We start from the raw sequence: 15,292 nt of genomic DNA, 5'->3' as shown, positions 1-15,292 counted from the left end.
AACCCAAGGTTGGGTGTTCGATCCCCAGCTCCAGCAGCCACGTGTGATGTGTCCATGGGTACACACTTAACCCCAAGTTCTTCCTGCTGCTTCGTCAGTGGTGTATGAATGTGATTAATTACTTCTGATGGTCACCTTTAATAGCAGCCTCTGCCATCAGTGTGTGAATGTGTGAACATACTTCTAATAGTATATACTAATTAAAAATTAGTATGAATTAAAAAAAGATTTAAGACAAGAAAACAAAAGATTCAAAAGAAGAACAAACCAACGGCAACAAAAAGGAGCAATCAGGAAAACTGACAAAGAGAGCAAAGATTGAAAAAGCAAGGAGATATGTGATGTATGTTTTCTTTGGCCTTTGTATATTATTTATCAAACATTTCAGCGACTTAAAGTGGTTTGAAAAATGTTAAAAGAAAACAGGAATTTATTTTGTTTTGTTTGTTTGGGGTTAATTTCTACAGAAGCCCTAAGAAGACATGACTGAAATGAACTCGTTATTAAGGGAAAACCGGTGTTTCTAACCCGAGAGAAAAGGATAAATGAGTCAAGATCTCAAAAAACAACTTACATTAAGCCTATTTCCATTCTATTTCAGTCAATATTCCCATGATAACAAGTGAATGGGTGCATTCGAATTGTCCCTCCTATCTCCTTTCACTATCCACTTCACCTTAACCCCGGGGAAACGTCATGAGGTTAAGGAAAGATGTTAGGAGAATTCATAAAGGACTTAGGGAAAGGCGATCTCGTTGCTCTGACAATCCGACCGCATTTCCACTAGGCCACGTCATTAAATGCGACGGGCGGGAGGTTAATGACGTGGGTCCGCCGTGTTGAAACTACAATGTTCAGAAAATGGACTACAAAAAACGCATCTAAAAAACGTTCCCCTGTGCCTTCTTACCGGTGAAATAATCCTAATTACCACAAGGTTAGGATTTAAATAAAAGAAATATAGACCACCAGGCTAAAAGTAACAAAAGTGAAACCATCAGCTTCCTGTCCACTCAGAAATCAACATCAACATAAATATGATTGTATGGAATTAATTGTTACATTTATGTAAGATATAACCTACACATAATGTTTGAAGCATACAAATGTACAACTGCACAAAGCATTCTTAAGTGAATTAAATATGTTGAATAAAACATCATCTGGATAAAAATGTCTCTTATCTTTTTATCCCTTACATGATCTGTGTCACTTTACGATCATCGTTAATGTTCGTGAACGGTCGGATGCGCGACTCGCTTTAAATGTTGCGGCCAAAAGGAATTGTGGGGCGGCATATCTCATCTCCTTTGGTAAAGGATGGTCCAGTGTATCCTATGCTAAAGGAGGTTATAAAGGAAGCATTGACCCACCTTTCCTTAACTTTTAGAGAATTTAAACGGCTCTTATCATGGCCGCCACTTAAATGCTCCCGGGTCATTTCACTCAGTTAGGAACCTTCCTAAGCAAAAATGACAATACGAACGCACCCAATGTGTGTTTTCAATATGGCAACCTCCATTATTAGGTGTCAAAACTCCCCGCCAGAAACAAATGGGTGACATCACTGAGCCTACGTCCATATTTAATACAGTCTATTTGCACATGGTTAATTTTAAGAGGTCACAAGTTCAAAGAGAAATAAGCAATTACACTCTCCAAATGGGTATAAACATATAAATAAACTTGCTGTGGGTGTCAAAACTTCAGGACACCTTCCAATATAGCCGCTGGGATTTTCCTCTTTAATAAATTCTTATTGTTCAGCTACCTGACACAGTGGCAGGTGAGTAAATAAACCTAATATCAGATACGTGGACAACTGCAGTACAATTATATTTGAATACCCGAGGAGTGGAGCACCTGAAAGTCTAAACTCCGGGCAACAAAGTCTCACTGTAAACCGGGTCTGTTGCTTCTTCCGCCTGTTGATACTGCGCCAAAAAAGTGCAGACTTCCTGTCACTATAAAACATATCCGCGTTTTAAAATAATCACATCCGAACCCCATTTCTAATTTAAAATGAGTTGTGCCAGTACAGTTTGTGTTTAAAGTCTAATAAGATAAAGAAAAGCAACACTTGTTCGATAAACACAGCTTTCCTTCACATGACTTCTGGCGCATGCGCAGTTGACCGGTAGTGACTCGAAGTACTCAATAATCTGGGTAGCTGTTTGCACCGGGACATCTCGCAGCAAAACGAGCAACAAACTACAGTGAACAGTTTAATACACGAGTTTAATTCACTGAGAGGGGTTTCTACCGACCAGCAGCGATGAGCTTCTTCGGTTTTGGACAAAGTGCGGAGATCGATATAGTCCTAAATGACGCCGAGACGAGGAAGAAAGCCGAGCACAAGAGCGAAGACGGCAGGAAGGACAAGTATTTTCTGTTTTATGACGGAGAAACGGTGTCAGGAAAAGTCAACGTAACGCTGAAGTACCCGGGGAAGAGGCTGGAGCACAACGGCATCAAGATCGAGTTTATCGGGCAGATAGGTGAGCTGCTGTCGGGGCCTGAAGGAGCCAAAGTGTGACAGGAGGTGTTGTTGTGCTAGCTTAATGTAGTGATTGTAAAACACTGTGTAGTTTATATATCACATTTATCTGAATAACAACCGTGTAAAACACTTCAAACTACAGTCCGCTGAGGTGACGTAACAAGTGTCAGAAGTGTCAGGTGACAGATGTGGGTGCAAGCTAACGTCCCGTGACACATCAGCCATTGGCTAACTGGCTCCTCCGTGACCTTTGACCTCTGTTTTTATTCCTTTTAAAAGTTGAGCTGCTCTGTCGGGATAGGAATATAAAAATAATAATAATAAATATAAATTATTATTATTAATAATAATAATAATAATAATAATAATAATAATAATAAACTAATATAAATTAGGTTGCAAATTAAAGTTGCTGTTGTGCCTCTCGCAAGCGGTTTTTATACATATATAAAACTTAAAAACATTTCTGATGCATGATTCCTGCAAAGACAAAGAATAACTGAGGTTCAGCAGTGAGATGAATTACTGTCTGCAGTCTACTGAAGCACAATTGAGAGGTATTTGTATTACATAAGAGTTTGTTAAGTCTGGACTTGTTTTGGTTTACTTTACTGTATTGTATTCTTTTCACCTATTGTTGCCTGAACAAGTCAAAAGCCCCCCCCCCCCCCCCCCCCCCCCCCCCCCCCATCTAAAATATATCTAATAAAGCTAACATTGCAAACAAGCAGGATGTAGCAACAACAAAATAGTTTAGTGCTGACGTGCGTGTGTGTTGTGTTAATGGAGAATAACTATAGACCAGGCTGACTGGCTAAAGGGAACTTCTCTGTGACAGAATACTAGTATGGACCCCAAAGGGGCCAGGATTAGTATAGGGTCTTCTGTTTATGAACTGTTTAATTTGGCTCATCTAACAGAAAGTACAATATGATTTTAACAACAGGCCATGATTTAGTTTTTTTAATGCTGGTCTTTTATTAATTTACAGTTTTGAATGACTGTTTGTCATGTTTAGATGATTCGAGGTACTCATTTTAGGTAAGTGAATATCAAAGAGAAATATCAATACAGGGATGTTATGTAATTTTAAGCCCTCAATAAAAGTAGTCCTTTGAATATGACTATGTGACTTTACTCAGGAGGTTGTTTTTCTTATTCCTAATTAAATCAAAGCTATGTTTATCTTTCATTGTCACATAAGGTTTTCATTTATTGCTAGCTATGTGCCATTATCTGGCTAAACATTGACATAGAGTCGAGTTGTAGGTATTATATTGATCATTTAGAACTCAGGCTATTCACATGCAAGAAAGGAGCCCCAGACCCAGGCCCCCTGCTTTGAGGACCACAGCCTCCACACATTGGGCACGCTGTGCGCACCAACCACTATGGTACTGGCGCCCCCCCAAGAGCTGTTTTTAATATTTGTTTAAAAAAATAAATCAAAAAGTTGTCATACTATACATGCCTCAAAATGCATACATTGATACAGATATATCAGTCTTCGACCCATATCTGCCTGATTATAGACTGACAGTGACTGATGTGTTATACGGCCTCTGGTTCCTCATAATGGTCTGAATTACTGTACGTATGAGGTTCTTAAATGTTACCTGAGTATTTGTAGTGCCAGGACTTGTACCAGTAATTGAATATTGTTACCGTGCTTTAGTCATTTCTCAGGTTTGAGTTCGTATTTGTTTACCACTGGAATTCAGGTTTCACCAGCAACACAAAAACTGTTAGTCAGCACTTTTGATTATCAACATCCTGGTTTGGTTGTAGATTTAAGACTCCAGGACAAAACCAGGCAGTGGCTCTTCTAGAGGTTAAGGTCAGCTGCACAGAGTTAATTTTAGTTGTGTTAAAGTTCTTTAAAAATAGAATCATGACTTGAAGTGGATAACAAATAGCACAAAGGTTTGCTGTGTAACATCCTCCTCAGGGCCCACCTGACCCGAGTGAGAAAGAAGGCCCTTCATTGACACCAACCAGCTGCAGTGTGTTTTATTTTATATTGTCTGAAACGTAAATAATGTTACAGTTTATTTGAAGGTTTAGTGTTCTATGATGAGTTTGCAGAAAATACTTCCTGGTATTTTTCTTATCTTTAAAGTTAGATCCTTAAAGAATAAATGTGTTTTGATATTTTCATCACCCCTCTTTCAGAAGAAGAAAGATGTAAGGAGAAAAGTTACTTCTTCTTTTTTTATACTTTAGATCAGGTAATGAAAGGCAGAATGGCGGCCTCAGAGTTGGTCTAATTAAAAGAAACTCAAGTGTTTAGTTTGGTCGACACACAGCAGTGTCACATCGATGTTGAGAGAAGCAGTGTATGAACAAAGAGATCCCCTTCTTCTTCAGATGATGAACAGTTTCCTCCTGTCATCATCAGATCAAATCCTACCTCTTTGCAGCTGTCAGCATTGAACTGTCTATCTGAAACCTGCTCCAGTGTAGCTGTCTGACTCTGTTACTGTGTCTTTCTCTAGAGCTGTACTACGACAGAGGGAACCACCATGAGTTTGTGTCTCTGGTGAAAGACTTGGCTCGACCAGGAGAGCTCACACAGTCGCAGACGTTCGACTTTGAGTTCACACATGTAGAGAAACCCTACGAGGCGTACACCGGTCAGAACGTCAAGTTACGGTAAGATCTTCTGTGTGCCGTCTGCGTGCTGTGCATGATGGATTGTTAAAATGGATTTGGATGTAATTTCTCACACACACACACTACAAACTATCATTTAATAACAGATACAGAGCAGAGCATGTGACAGACCAAAAAGTTGCCAATGTATGAAGTTTGCTTGCAATTGCTCCTTAAAAACAGTTGCTAAATATTGGGTGCCTAGGAATTATATTTGTGTTGCTGTGGTATCGAAACAGGTATTGATACCGTTTAATATTTTACCAGTTGTAGGTATCCACTGAATGAAGCTGTAGCTTGACGCTCCCAAAAATCCTCTCTTACGTAATTTTCATCCAAAAAACCCACAGGTCCAAATGATCAAAATTTAAATGTTTACTTAAACAAAAATAAACAAAAAACAGATACAGGTTAGTCCAAAAACTATACAAAAAGAGAGAGGTCAAAAGACTGTGTGGCTCCACTCTCTACTAGTCTGAACTAAGCCCAGTTAAGTCCACAAGCCCCTCCCCCTCCCAGATCCAATGAACACAAATTATTACATGCATCCATACATTTAACATGATGAGCAATACGGCTCCTACACCAGTATTTTACCAAAGTCTAAAATTCTGGTATAGTGAGAACCCTAATGGCTGTTACGTAGTCTTTCTGAGCAAACAAGCCTGTTTGAAGTCGGCTAATAAAAATGTTTGTTTTTGTGGCAGTGGAGTCTGGTGGCTTTAAAAAAGTGTGATTAACAGTTTTTAACCCTTTCTCTGAAGGGATCTTTTTCTAATTTTGTAAGACAGTTTTAACTCCAAACATGTCAGTAACAAAAACAACGGTTTGTGTTGATGTACTTTGGACGGGTGCGTTTGCCCTCAAAGATGACGTTCCAGCCTCACATGTCACATCCATTTAAAGGACTACAGGAGCCAATTCAAATGTTTTTTTTACCCTTTGGTCTCTTGCAACTGAAAATATGTTATCCAGCATTGTAAAACAACTATCCTAGTCATGTTTTATGAAAGCCCCATGTTCTGCATGTGATGCTTCTGTTCTTCCAGCTACTTCCTGAGGGCGACAGTGAGCCGGAGACTGAATGACATCAGCAAAGAGCTGGACATCGTGGTTCACACACTCAGCACCTACCCTGAACTCAACTCCTCCATCAAGATGGAAGTGGGCATCGAGGACTGTCTACACATAGAGTTTGAGTACAACAAGTCCAAGTAGGATTTTCTTTTTACCTTTACTTAGAACAGTAGCTGTGTCTTATAAAAACAAAGGATAGTGAAAACAACAAGTGTTTGTGTTTAACAGATGACATCGCTCTCTTGCAGGTATCACCTAAAAGACGTCATTGTAGGAAAGATTTATTTTCTGCTGGTGAGGATTAAGATCAGACACATGGAGATCGACATCATAAAGAGAGAGACGACAGGAACAGGGCCAAACGTCTACCACGAGAATGACACCATAGCAAAGTATGAGATCATGGATGGAGCACCGGTCAGAGGTAACGATCATGAAGCCTTTCACTGTTTTTAGAGGGTAATCTACTGTGTTTCTGTCGTGACCGTAATCCTTCCCCTGTTTTATTCTGCAGGAGAGTCAATCCCCATCAGGTTGTTTCTCGCCGGCTATGAGATGACGCCGACCATGAGGGACATCAACAAGAAGTTCTCAGTGCGGTACTACCTCAACCTGGTCCTCATCGACGAGGAGGAAAGACGTTACTTCAAACAGCAGGTACACATGCTGCATGAGAGCTTCATGTTTGTTCAGAACTTAACTGTAGTCCTTGTTATAAAGGGATTCTGCAAAAAAGGTCATAAATTAGGTTGTCTATTTCTCTGCCTTTCTTTCCCTTCACTGAATAAAACAACGCTGGCATGCTACTGCCACAGTTAAGGGTTTTACGGAGCATGTCAGGCACACAATGAAGGTGCAAACACGTAGTGCAATCAGTCAGCAATCCTCACATTCATCCCTCAAAGTGAACGATCCAATCCTGCCGTCTCCCCCGTACACTCAGATGTTGATCCGGCTCTGTTTCATCCTCCACTGCTTCATTATTGGCAGAAATACCCGCCACACCACCATTCAGTCTTTGCAACTTTTAAACAGAATAGTGCAGTGGAATAAAGGTGCTGTATTCACCTTCAACACTGAAGTGAAATCTTCAATCAGTCAAATCATATTGGCTTCTGAACATAAGGGATTGACTGGTTTTTTTTCGGGATATGAGGACCAGAGTTTAAGTTATTTAATCTCTCAGCAAAAATACTGTCTTAATGTTTTTAATCACATTAGCTTTTTTTTTTTTTGGGGGGGGGGGGGGGGGGGTTGTGCCTTTATTGGAGAGATAGGACAGTGGATTGAGTCAGACATCGGGTGGAGAGAGAGTGGGGAGTGACATGCAGGAAAGAAGCCACAGGACGGATTAGAACCTGGGCTGCCCGCTTTGGAGGACTACAGCCTCCATACATGGGGCGTGTGCACTAACCACTGCGCCACCAGCGCCCCATGTATTTAACAGAATTGAGGATTTGAGTTTAACTTCAGCTTGAATTAAACTTGGCAGGCCCCTCTGCCTGAAGAACCAGGATTGTAGAACCTCCTCAGAGCCCTTTTAATATTGCAAATCTTCAACCATGCCGTAACAGAGCTACACTGTCATTACGTCTATTTACATTAAATCCACAAAGGCTTAATATTGGTGTCCCAATCTGTGGTTTCACATTGTGTTATGGCATTGCTGAAGCGAGAGAGGTAGGACATGTAAACAAACTGTCGGAGCTTTACATTTGTTAATTTACAGATCGACATTCTGACGCTGGAGTCGCACAGATTCCAGCAGCTTGGACTTGCACAGTCCTCTCTCTGTACCAAACTGTTCTTCACTGGTGTTTGTGTTGTTTTGTTGCAGGAGATCACCCTGTGGAGAAAAGGAGACATAGTGAGGAAGAGTATGTCTCACCAAGCCGCCATCGCCTCCCAGCGCTTCGAGGGCTCATCAAATCCTGAGAGAACCACCAACCAGAACAGTGAGGAGGACAGCTAGAGCCCCGCCCCCACACTTCACCTGTGTGTGAGTGTGTGTGTGTGTGTGAGCGAACACAGCGCAGAAATATCAGCAAATGTCTGAATGTGAATATCACTTGTTTGCATCTAGATAGAATGAGCTGCAGTGTTTTTAAGGATGTGTGTGTGTGTGTGTGTGTGTGTGTGTGTGTGTGTGTGTGTGTGTGTGTGTGAGTGTGTGAGTGTGTGTGTGTGAAGGGAACAAACAGTCCGACCAGGCTCAGACTAAAGTTTCCTAAGTGTTTGTTTTACCTACCTTGGAGTACCAGCTGGGTGGAGTTAACCACATCACGACTCATTCTCATGAAAAAAAGAATTGACTTTAAAGTGCTTGACTTGATTTTGTTTCAGAGTCCAGTGTGGCAAACTCCGCCCGTCAGATGCACTTAAACATCATTTGAAAATACCATTTGACCAATATGATGAATTCACATCTGTGTACGAGTGTGCAGTGTGTGCTGGGAAAACTTTTCCGACAAACTTCTCTCTCTGCAGGGAATTAGGGCCATGCTGAACCTATAGTCATGCATTATGTTTCTGAAAACAAAGTGTTAAAACTAAAGATTTTACTCATGGACTGTTTATAAGAAGTGGATTTAGTGGATTTCTTCACATTTTGGCCTTTTCCACCTTTAATGTCTGGAGCCAGACGTGACCATATTTAGACGAGAGGGTGGGAGCAGGAGATGAAGAAGCGATTAACAAGCGCTAAGTGATGAGCTAACTCATAACTCTTGTAAGACAGGTGAATCCATAATCCTTAATAGCTGTGATTTTAAATGGGATGACACTTTTCAAGCGACTTGTAAATCAGGCCACAGAGCTTCTCTTGCTTTTTAAAGGAATAATTATTGACAAAAAGAACATCAAGCAGTATTAAAGAAGATTTAAAAACTACACTTGGGACCATAGACTCGTCAGGAACATGTTTACGTTCTAATGGACACATGAACCACACACACACACACACACACACACACACACACACGCACACACACACATAGTCGTGCTGCCAATTCAAAAATGTATCACAAAGTGGAGAGGAGACTTCACATTACATACTTTGACCACAGGGGGCACCAATATCCACACTTACTGAAAGATCATTGCAGTTACCTCAAATTTAGTAATCAGGTTTTCTTTTTTAAAGATTAATTTTCCTTACTACTACTGTAAGAGTCCTCGGTTTGATTTAGACGGTTCATTCAGGAAGTGATGATTCATCCAATTCTTTCAAACTCAACCAATGAGATTCTGGCTAATCTTCACAACCTTTCACAAATTTGAACAATAACACAATTTTTCCCACAGACGTCAACAAGCTTACTTCTTCAAGACCCCAAACATCCATCTGCATTGTTGTTTAAACATCAGAGGGTGTAGTTTAGTTTATCCTGTTTGTTGTAGAATTCATTCTTTTGCAGTTTAGACAGAAATCAGAAACAGATCAAATGAGTTTGAGATCAAATAAGATGATTTTTATTTTCTACGTCAGTGAAATATTCTACTAATATAGAAACTATCATATCTATGTTCATTTCTGCTGATCTGTTCAGTCGAGCTTGCATTAAATACTAGCGAGCTTCCTCCTTTCTCTAGATTTTCTGCGCCCTGCGGCAGGATGTGAACCGTGCATAAGCTGAGCTTTTCTTATGGGCAGTGTGGCTGCTCTGACGTCGCAGGTTTAAGGCACTTCCTCGTTGGCTTTACTTCTCAGAGCTGGAGACTACATCCACTTCTTATTGACAGTCAGGGATCTTACAGTTTGTCCTTTTTATTCGTCCTCAAGAGAGTGTGACATTATGACATTAACTACTTTAAGATAATTTGCTGTCGCTCACTGCTGAGAAACTTCTCCTTTAATTCAGTCGGATTTTTAATTTCTTTAAAAAAAGAGAGCAATGACTCTAAAAAAAAAGGACATGAAATAACTTTTGAAAATGTTCTTAATTGAAGAAAAAGCTTGACATGTTTGATAAAACTATGCTTAACATATTTTCATACATTCCATCAGAAATAAGCATGACTGTAGAGTATTTATTTTCTAAGAAATGTCAATTTTTTAATCCAACATTTGACACATTTGATGCATCATTTGGTCGTGGCTCTGTCTGGTGTTGCCACCGCTGCTAAAACAAAAGTGGCACGTTCGAGCGCTGTGGGATTTTCCTCCGTCTATGTTTCCTCTGTGATAGTTGGAAGCCCTGCTTTCTTATTTGCACTATGATCTCATTCTGCTTCTTCTGCTCTCAGTGCTGCTCATGAGCTCTGTGCAGGGCTCGATAGAGGAGTAATAAATAAAATATCACTTCCTATCTTGTGCAGACAGTATTACACCGGTGTTCAGTGACAAAGGCGACATACAGCTCTTCTCATTTCTCTGTTATGTGACACCTTGTCTTCACAAATCCTCCTCACTTTGATTGGAAATCGATCTCAGTCGGCCATTTTTACAATTTCTCAACTCTTATTTTTCATTTGGGGGAGCAAGCAGGGAGAACAGTTGAAGCTTGGTGGAGGAGCTCAATGTGAGGACGCACAGGGGCATCCATCGCCCGAGTCTTATGAGACACACAACACACAGCTAGAATCCAACTTTCCAGTAGTGTTGATGTAGAGTATACCATCACTGTGACTTTTTCACAACGTGCCGGGTGTTTCACATCCAAGGGTTTGTGAATACAGTTCATAAATATTACAGCAGACGGTCTAATTTAACAAACCTAGCCCTAATGAATGAATTTAATAAACTCAAACTAACAATAATCTGCACTTCCTTATTGCTTTGAGTTTGAACCATCACATGCTACATCAGGCTGTTGTACTGAATATCCACATGCTTGTATTATTTCCTTATGAACCAATCAAAGCCTGTTGAGTTCAATTTAATTTATTTGAGATATACTGTATATTAAAGGGTACAGTACATGCAGTGAGATAATTTTTGCCTTGACAGCTTATGATCCTTCAAAATAAATAAAAAAGTAAATAAATTAAAAGCCACATAAAAAAAGATTTGCTTCTCTTATTTGCTTCATCCATCATAGCTCACTAACTGTTTCATGTGAAGAAGAGAAGTCACAAATATTTGACACAGGTCTGTAAATACAGCATGAGGCTGTAAAACAACAGACTCAAGATGCAGCTGTGCCACTTTGGGATGTCTCATTTCCTTAATTCTCCTCATCCTTACGTCGACTCCTCTCTCCTCATGTCTCCTCCTCTGCTTGCATCCCATGTGGGATAAAAGAAATCAAAGACGCACAAGAAGAGTAATGAGAAGAGCTTCAGTCCCTCCTCTTGTTAGGCTGCTGTGACTGACTGCCCTGTTTGGTTAGTTAGATTTGTGCCTAAAGGATTTATTGCCAAATTCTGTCAGTGCAATATGGAGAACTAGTGCTACAGTGTACTGCGCCCCCCCCCCCCCCCCCCACATCTGATTCAGACTGTGCTCATTAATTTGTCCACTTCAGTCACTTTGAATAAATTACTATATTGGGTTGATTGTAAAAAAACAGTAGTGTCAAATAATTTTATTGTGAAAAAATGAATGTAAGAAGGTGTACTCAGCCCTATTAACTTTAACCTGAGTATCTTTGTTAATTAACCAGCTTTTATTTTATTGTTTCTAACCTTACAGTAGATATTGAGTGCCATTACTTCTTAGCTTTTGTTTCCTTTTGAACTTCTCTCCTGATGAGCACACTTGAGAGTGAGATGTGTGCAGCACTGAACTAAAATCCAGCTCTCCGCCTGTCCTCAATACTCGCCCCAGCTGCAACTTTTATTGCTTAACGAGCTAACGCTGTGCTACGCTACAAACTCTTATCACTGTGCATCATGTCAAACTTTTAGACAGTTTTATATTCTGTACTTTTCTGGCAGCGTGGGGACTTAGTTTTTGTTTTCATGTGCTGTTTAAAACATGTGCACTGTCTGCAGACTGCTGTTCAGTTAACTGCTCAAATAAAGAAAACAGCTGCCTAACTAGTACAGATCTGAGAAAAGACACTGATTTTAATTCACGGTGCCTGACTTAAAGAAGGACCAAGTTTTCTTTTATGTCATAGTTCTTTCTTCTTCCTCATGAACTGAAACCTGGTTTGCATCAAGGGACTCATGCAAACTATTAAGGGTGGGGAATCTTATATATATATATATATATGCCCTCACTGATCTATCTCTTTCAAATTTTATTTTTTCTTGCATGAAATAACCGCTAAATCCTTTTTACAAAGCCCATATCACATTTTATTGGAGTTTGAGTTAGCAATGAGTGAACGACTGTTCAGTAACTTCTTAGACTGTATAAAACATGGACGTAGTCTCAGTGATGTCAACTAACTTTCAGCTTGGGTGGAGTTGAGGCAGCCTTAAGCCTTCTGGCAAACGGCTACAATGTGCCCACCTGTTTGTCATCCCAGTCATGCCCCTACTTCGTATTCAAATGTATGTATAACTCTTAGCCTTAACTTAATCTAAACAAACAGGTAACAAAAAAAATGTCAACCCTTTTACAGTTTTGACCAATAAAAACATTTGCTATTGAGACCCAAATCATTTTTTGTACAGGGCTGTAAACATGTTTATTTCTGCTGTAAAGATGGGCGTTTTAATATGGGTGTTAATGGGGATTTCTTGGCTTTTGGAGCCAGCCTCAAGTGGACACTGGAGGCACTGCAGTTCTTTCGCACCGGCTTCAATTTTCACCACCAGAAGTTGCAGCATGTTTTTCTTCTCATGGGGTCTGTTAATAGCTAGCTTACAGCTAACATGCAGTTTGTCTAGCTGTGGAGTATTTCTTTCTATTTCTGTCTGAACGACCATTAAGAAAACTGTGGTTGATTCAGAACTCACTTTTTATGGAAGGTTTTTTCTCAAAACTGACACCTTGCTTTCACTTTCTCGTCGAAAATATAGTGATGATGCAGAGACCCGGTGTTTGTTGTAAAAATCAACCTGTAGCTAATGAAAAAGCCTTTTCTACAGTAAACTTATAAATAAAAGATAAACAGGTTTTGTGAGACATGCCACTTGTTTAAACAACTCTTTCATTGGTTCTATTTTTGCTAAAGCGACATGGCTATCTATCTGGACAATTTTGTGCGCTACATTTGCTAACCTACCCCCACCTAACCTCCATGACCTAACCTTATCCCCGCCCCCCTGCCCCCCTTTATATGTTTTTTTAAAGGTCTCTGATTTGTTTAAAAGGTATTCTTTATTTTTTCACTGCCTAACTCTGTGTCCTTTATTTTAGCAGTTACCTACGTTAATTCAAATATAAATCTGTTGAATAAAATCAGACATTCAAGTAACCTTTAGAGCATATCATTTAGATTTGTGTTTTTGTTTTGTCCTGTGTCTGTGATTACATTTGCCAGTACTGGTACATGCAGTAGCTAAACTAAGAGTGTGTAGGCTAAAGGAGAGTGACCCGAGCTGATGATAGGAACCAATTAATGAACTGTACAGTGTAAATGCACAATGTAAATGCTACCCTTCTCTTTCATGTGATGTTTTGTCATATCTTCACTTTTCTGTCTATAAATGTTGATTTTAATCATTTTATATTCCTGTTTTATTTTGAATTAAAAGGGAGTAACTGAATGGCAAATGTTGTCTGTGTTCATTGAATAGTTTGTACAAAGTAAAGGTGACACTTCTCCTCCTGAGAAACACGTCGACTGTTTCAGGCACAAGTAAAGGAGAGACATAAAACTAAACAGCTTTTCTTTTTTCTTCTTCTTTTATTTTGAAAGGGTTTGAACAGCTGATTTTGTTAACTCAGTTAAAAGGAATAATTTATTCCTACAGTTTCATTATTTTTTTCAGAACTCCTGAAGTCCAAAAAGTAAAAAAAGTTAACTTGCACAACATGAAGTGAAGCAAAAAATGTATTTTTCTTTGCATGCTAGTTATCAACTTGTGTGCACAAATCTTGCAATAATGTCTTTTTCAGGTTTATTAACATTTCTGATCAGATTTATTCATCGTAATCAGTATCTTAAATTGTAAAGTATGGTAAACCTCCCTCGTTTTTTTTTTTAGCTATCTCAAGCCCGTACTCTCAGAGGGGATTGCTGACGGTGTAGAGATTGATTGGGCAGGTGGACATCCCATGTTCAGAGACTGTAGTCCTCCAAGCGGCCCAGGTTCAAGCCTATCAAGCGGCTCCTTTTCCTACATATGATTCCTCTCTCTCTCTCTCCTGATTTCCTACTCTATCTACTGTCCTATAAAAAAAAGCCCAACCAGTAATTTATTTATTTATTTTTAAACACCTGAGGATTCATTTCGTCCTTACCTACAGTATGATAAAGAATGACTCTGGCTTGTACTGGAGCCATAGCCTCAGATACCTCTGTGAAAAGCTTATGTTTGTTCCTGCATGTGTAGTGTCTCGGTTCATGATAAACACTTTCTCAGATTCTATTATAGTCTGAGTCATACAATTTTTAAAAAACTTGTCATGCAGAGTAAACTGTAAGTGAACTTTCAGGCAACAAAGTTCAATATGTAAGCACTTACAAGAGTTTATGGGCTACATTATTTAATCCATGGGGGAAAAAAACATGCTAATATAGTTTATCTACCTTTTTATGTCTTCAAGAGAAAACATAACTGTATGGGGTTGTTATTTTTCAAATAGATTTTTTTACTTCACATGCATCAACATTGTACTCCACTAAATGCAAGATGTATGTGTGGAGCTGATGTGTCCACTAGGGGGCAGGTCTGCATCACATTTATGGTTTAAAGACTAACATGATTTGTGTTAGTAAAAGTCACATTTAATCTACATCACTGTAAGGGTATAATAAATTATGAGTAAAGAGGGCTGTTTAAACATTTATACAAAGTGAAACTCTTCAATAAATCTGTGAAATGTGTTGTCAGGATGAAATATAGAATCATTTGCAGAGAACCGATACTGTAACTAATCCTTCACTCAGTGTATTGTATCACACGGGAAGGGAAGCTCTAGTATCTGAATATATTCCTCAGTCATTGTTTTGTGGTGTGATATTATGGGCTGCATCTTGCCCACCTCTTAGAGAACATGTCGGC

The 15,292-nt window shown here is 39.4% G+C and overlaps 1 protein-coding gene across 3 annotated transcripts; it reads left to right on the top strand.

Moving 5' to 3' along the window:
- The first annotated feature begins 2,127 nt into the window (after nucleotides 1–2,127).
- On the top strand, nucleotides 2,128–14,434 carry vps26bl (vacuolar protein sorting 26 homolog B, like). Of its 3 annotated transcripts, none has more exons than XR_009675820.1 (7): nucleotides 2,128–2,498; nucleotides 4,996–5,152; nucleotides 6,202–6,366; nucleotides 6,478–6,653; nucleotides 6,744–6,886; nucleotides 8,067–8,385; nucleotides 8,420–13,831. XR_009675820.1 is itself a non-coding variant. In XM_061056019.1 (7 exons), the coding sequence occupies exons 1-6, from the start codon at nucleotides 2,276–2,278 to the stop codon at nucleotides 8,199–8,201; spliced, it is 999 nt and encodes a 332-aa protein (XP_060912002.1). In that variant the 5' UTR covers nucleotides 2,128–2,275; the 3' UTR covers nucleotides 8,202–8,226; nucleotides 14,273–14,434. The 3 variants fall into 3 exon arrangements, 2 of the variants coding, with proteins under 2 accessions (XP_060912002.1, XP_060912001.1); XM_061056019.1 differs by lacking the exon at nucleotides 8,420–13,831 and adding an exon at nucleotides 14,273–14,434 and having other exon boundaries at nucleotides 8,067–8,226; XM_061056018.1 differs by having other exon boundaries at nucleotides 8,067–13,831.
- Nucleotides 14,435–15,292: the final 858 nt, after the last annotated feature.

The sequence above is a fragment of the Labrus mixtus genome, chromosome 14, assembly GCF_963584025.1.
Source record: "Labrus mixtus chromosome 14, fLabMix1.1, whole genome shotgun sequence".
NCBI lineage: Eukaryota > Metazoa > Chordata > Actinopteri > Labriformes > Labridae > Labrus > Labrus mixtus.
The sequence above is the reverse complement of the archived record's forward strand: the minus strand, read 5'-3'. Positions and strand labels throughout refer to the sequence as shown.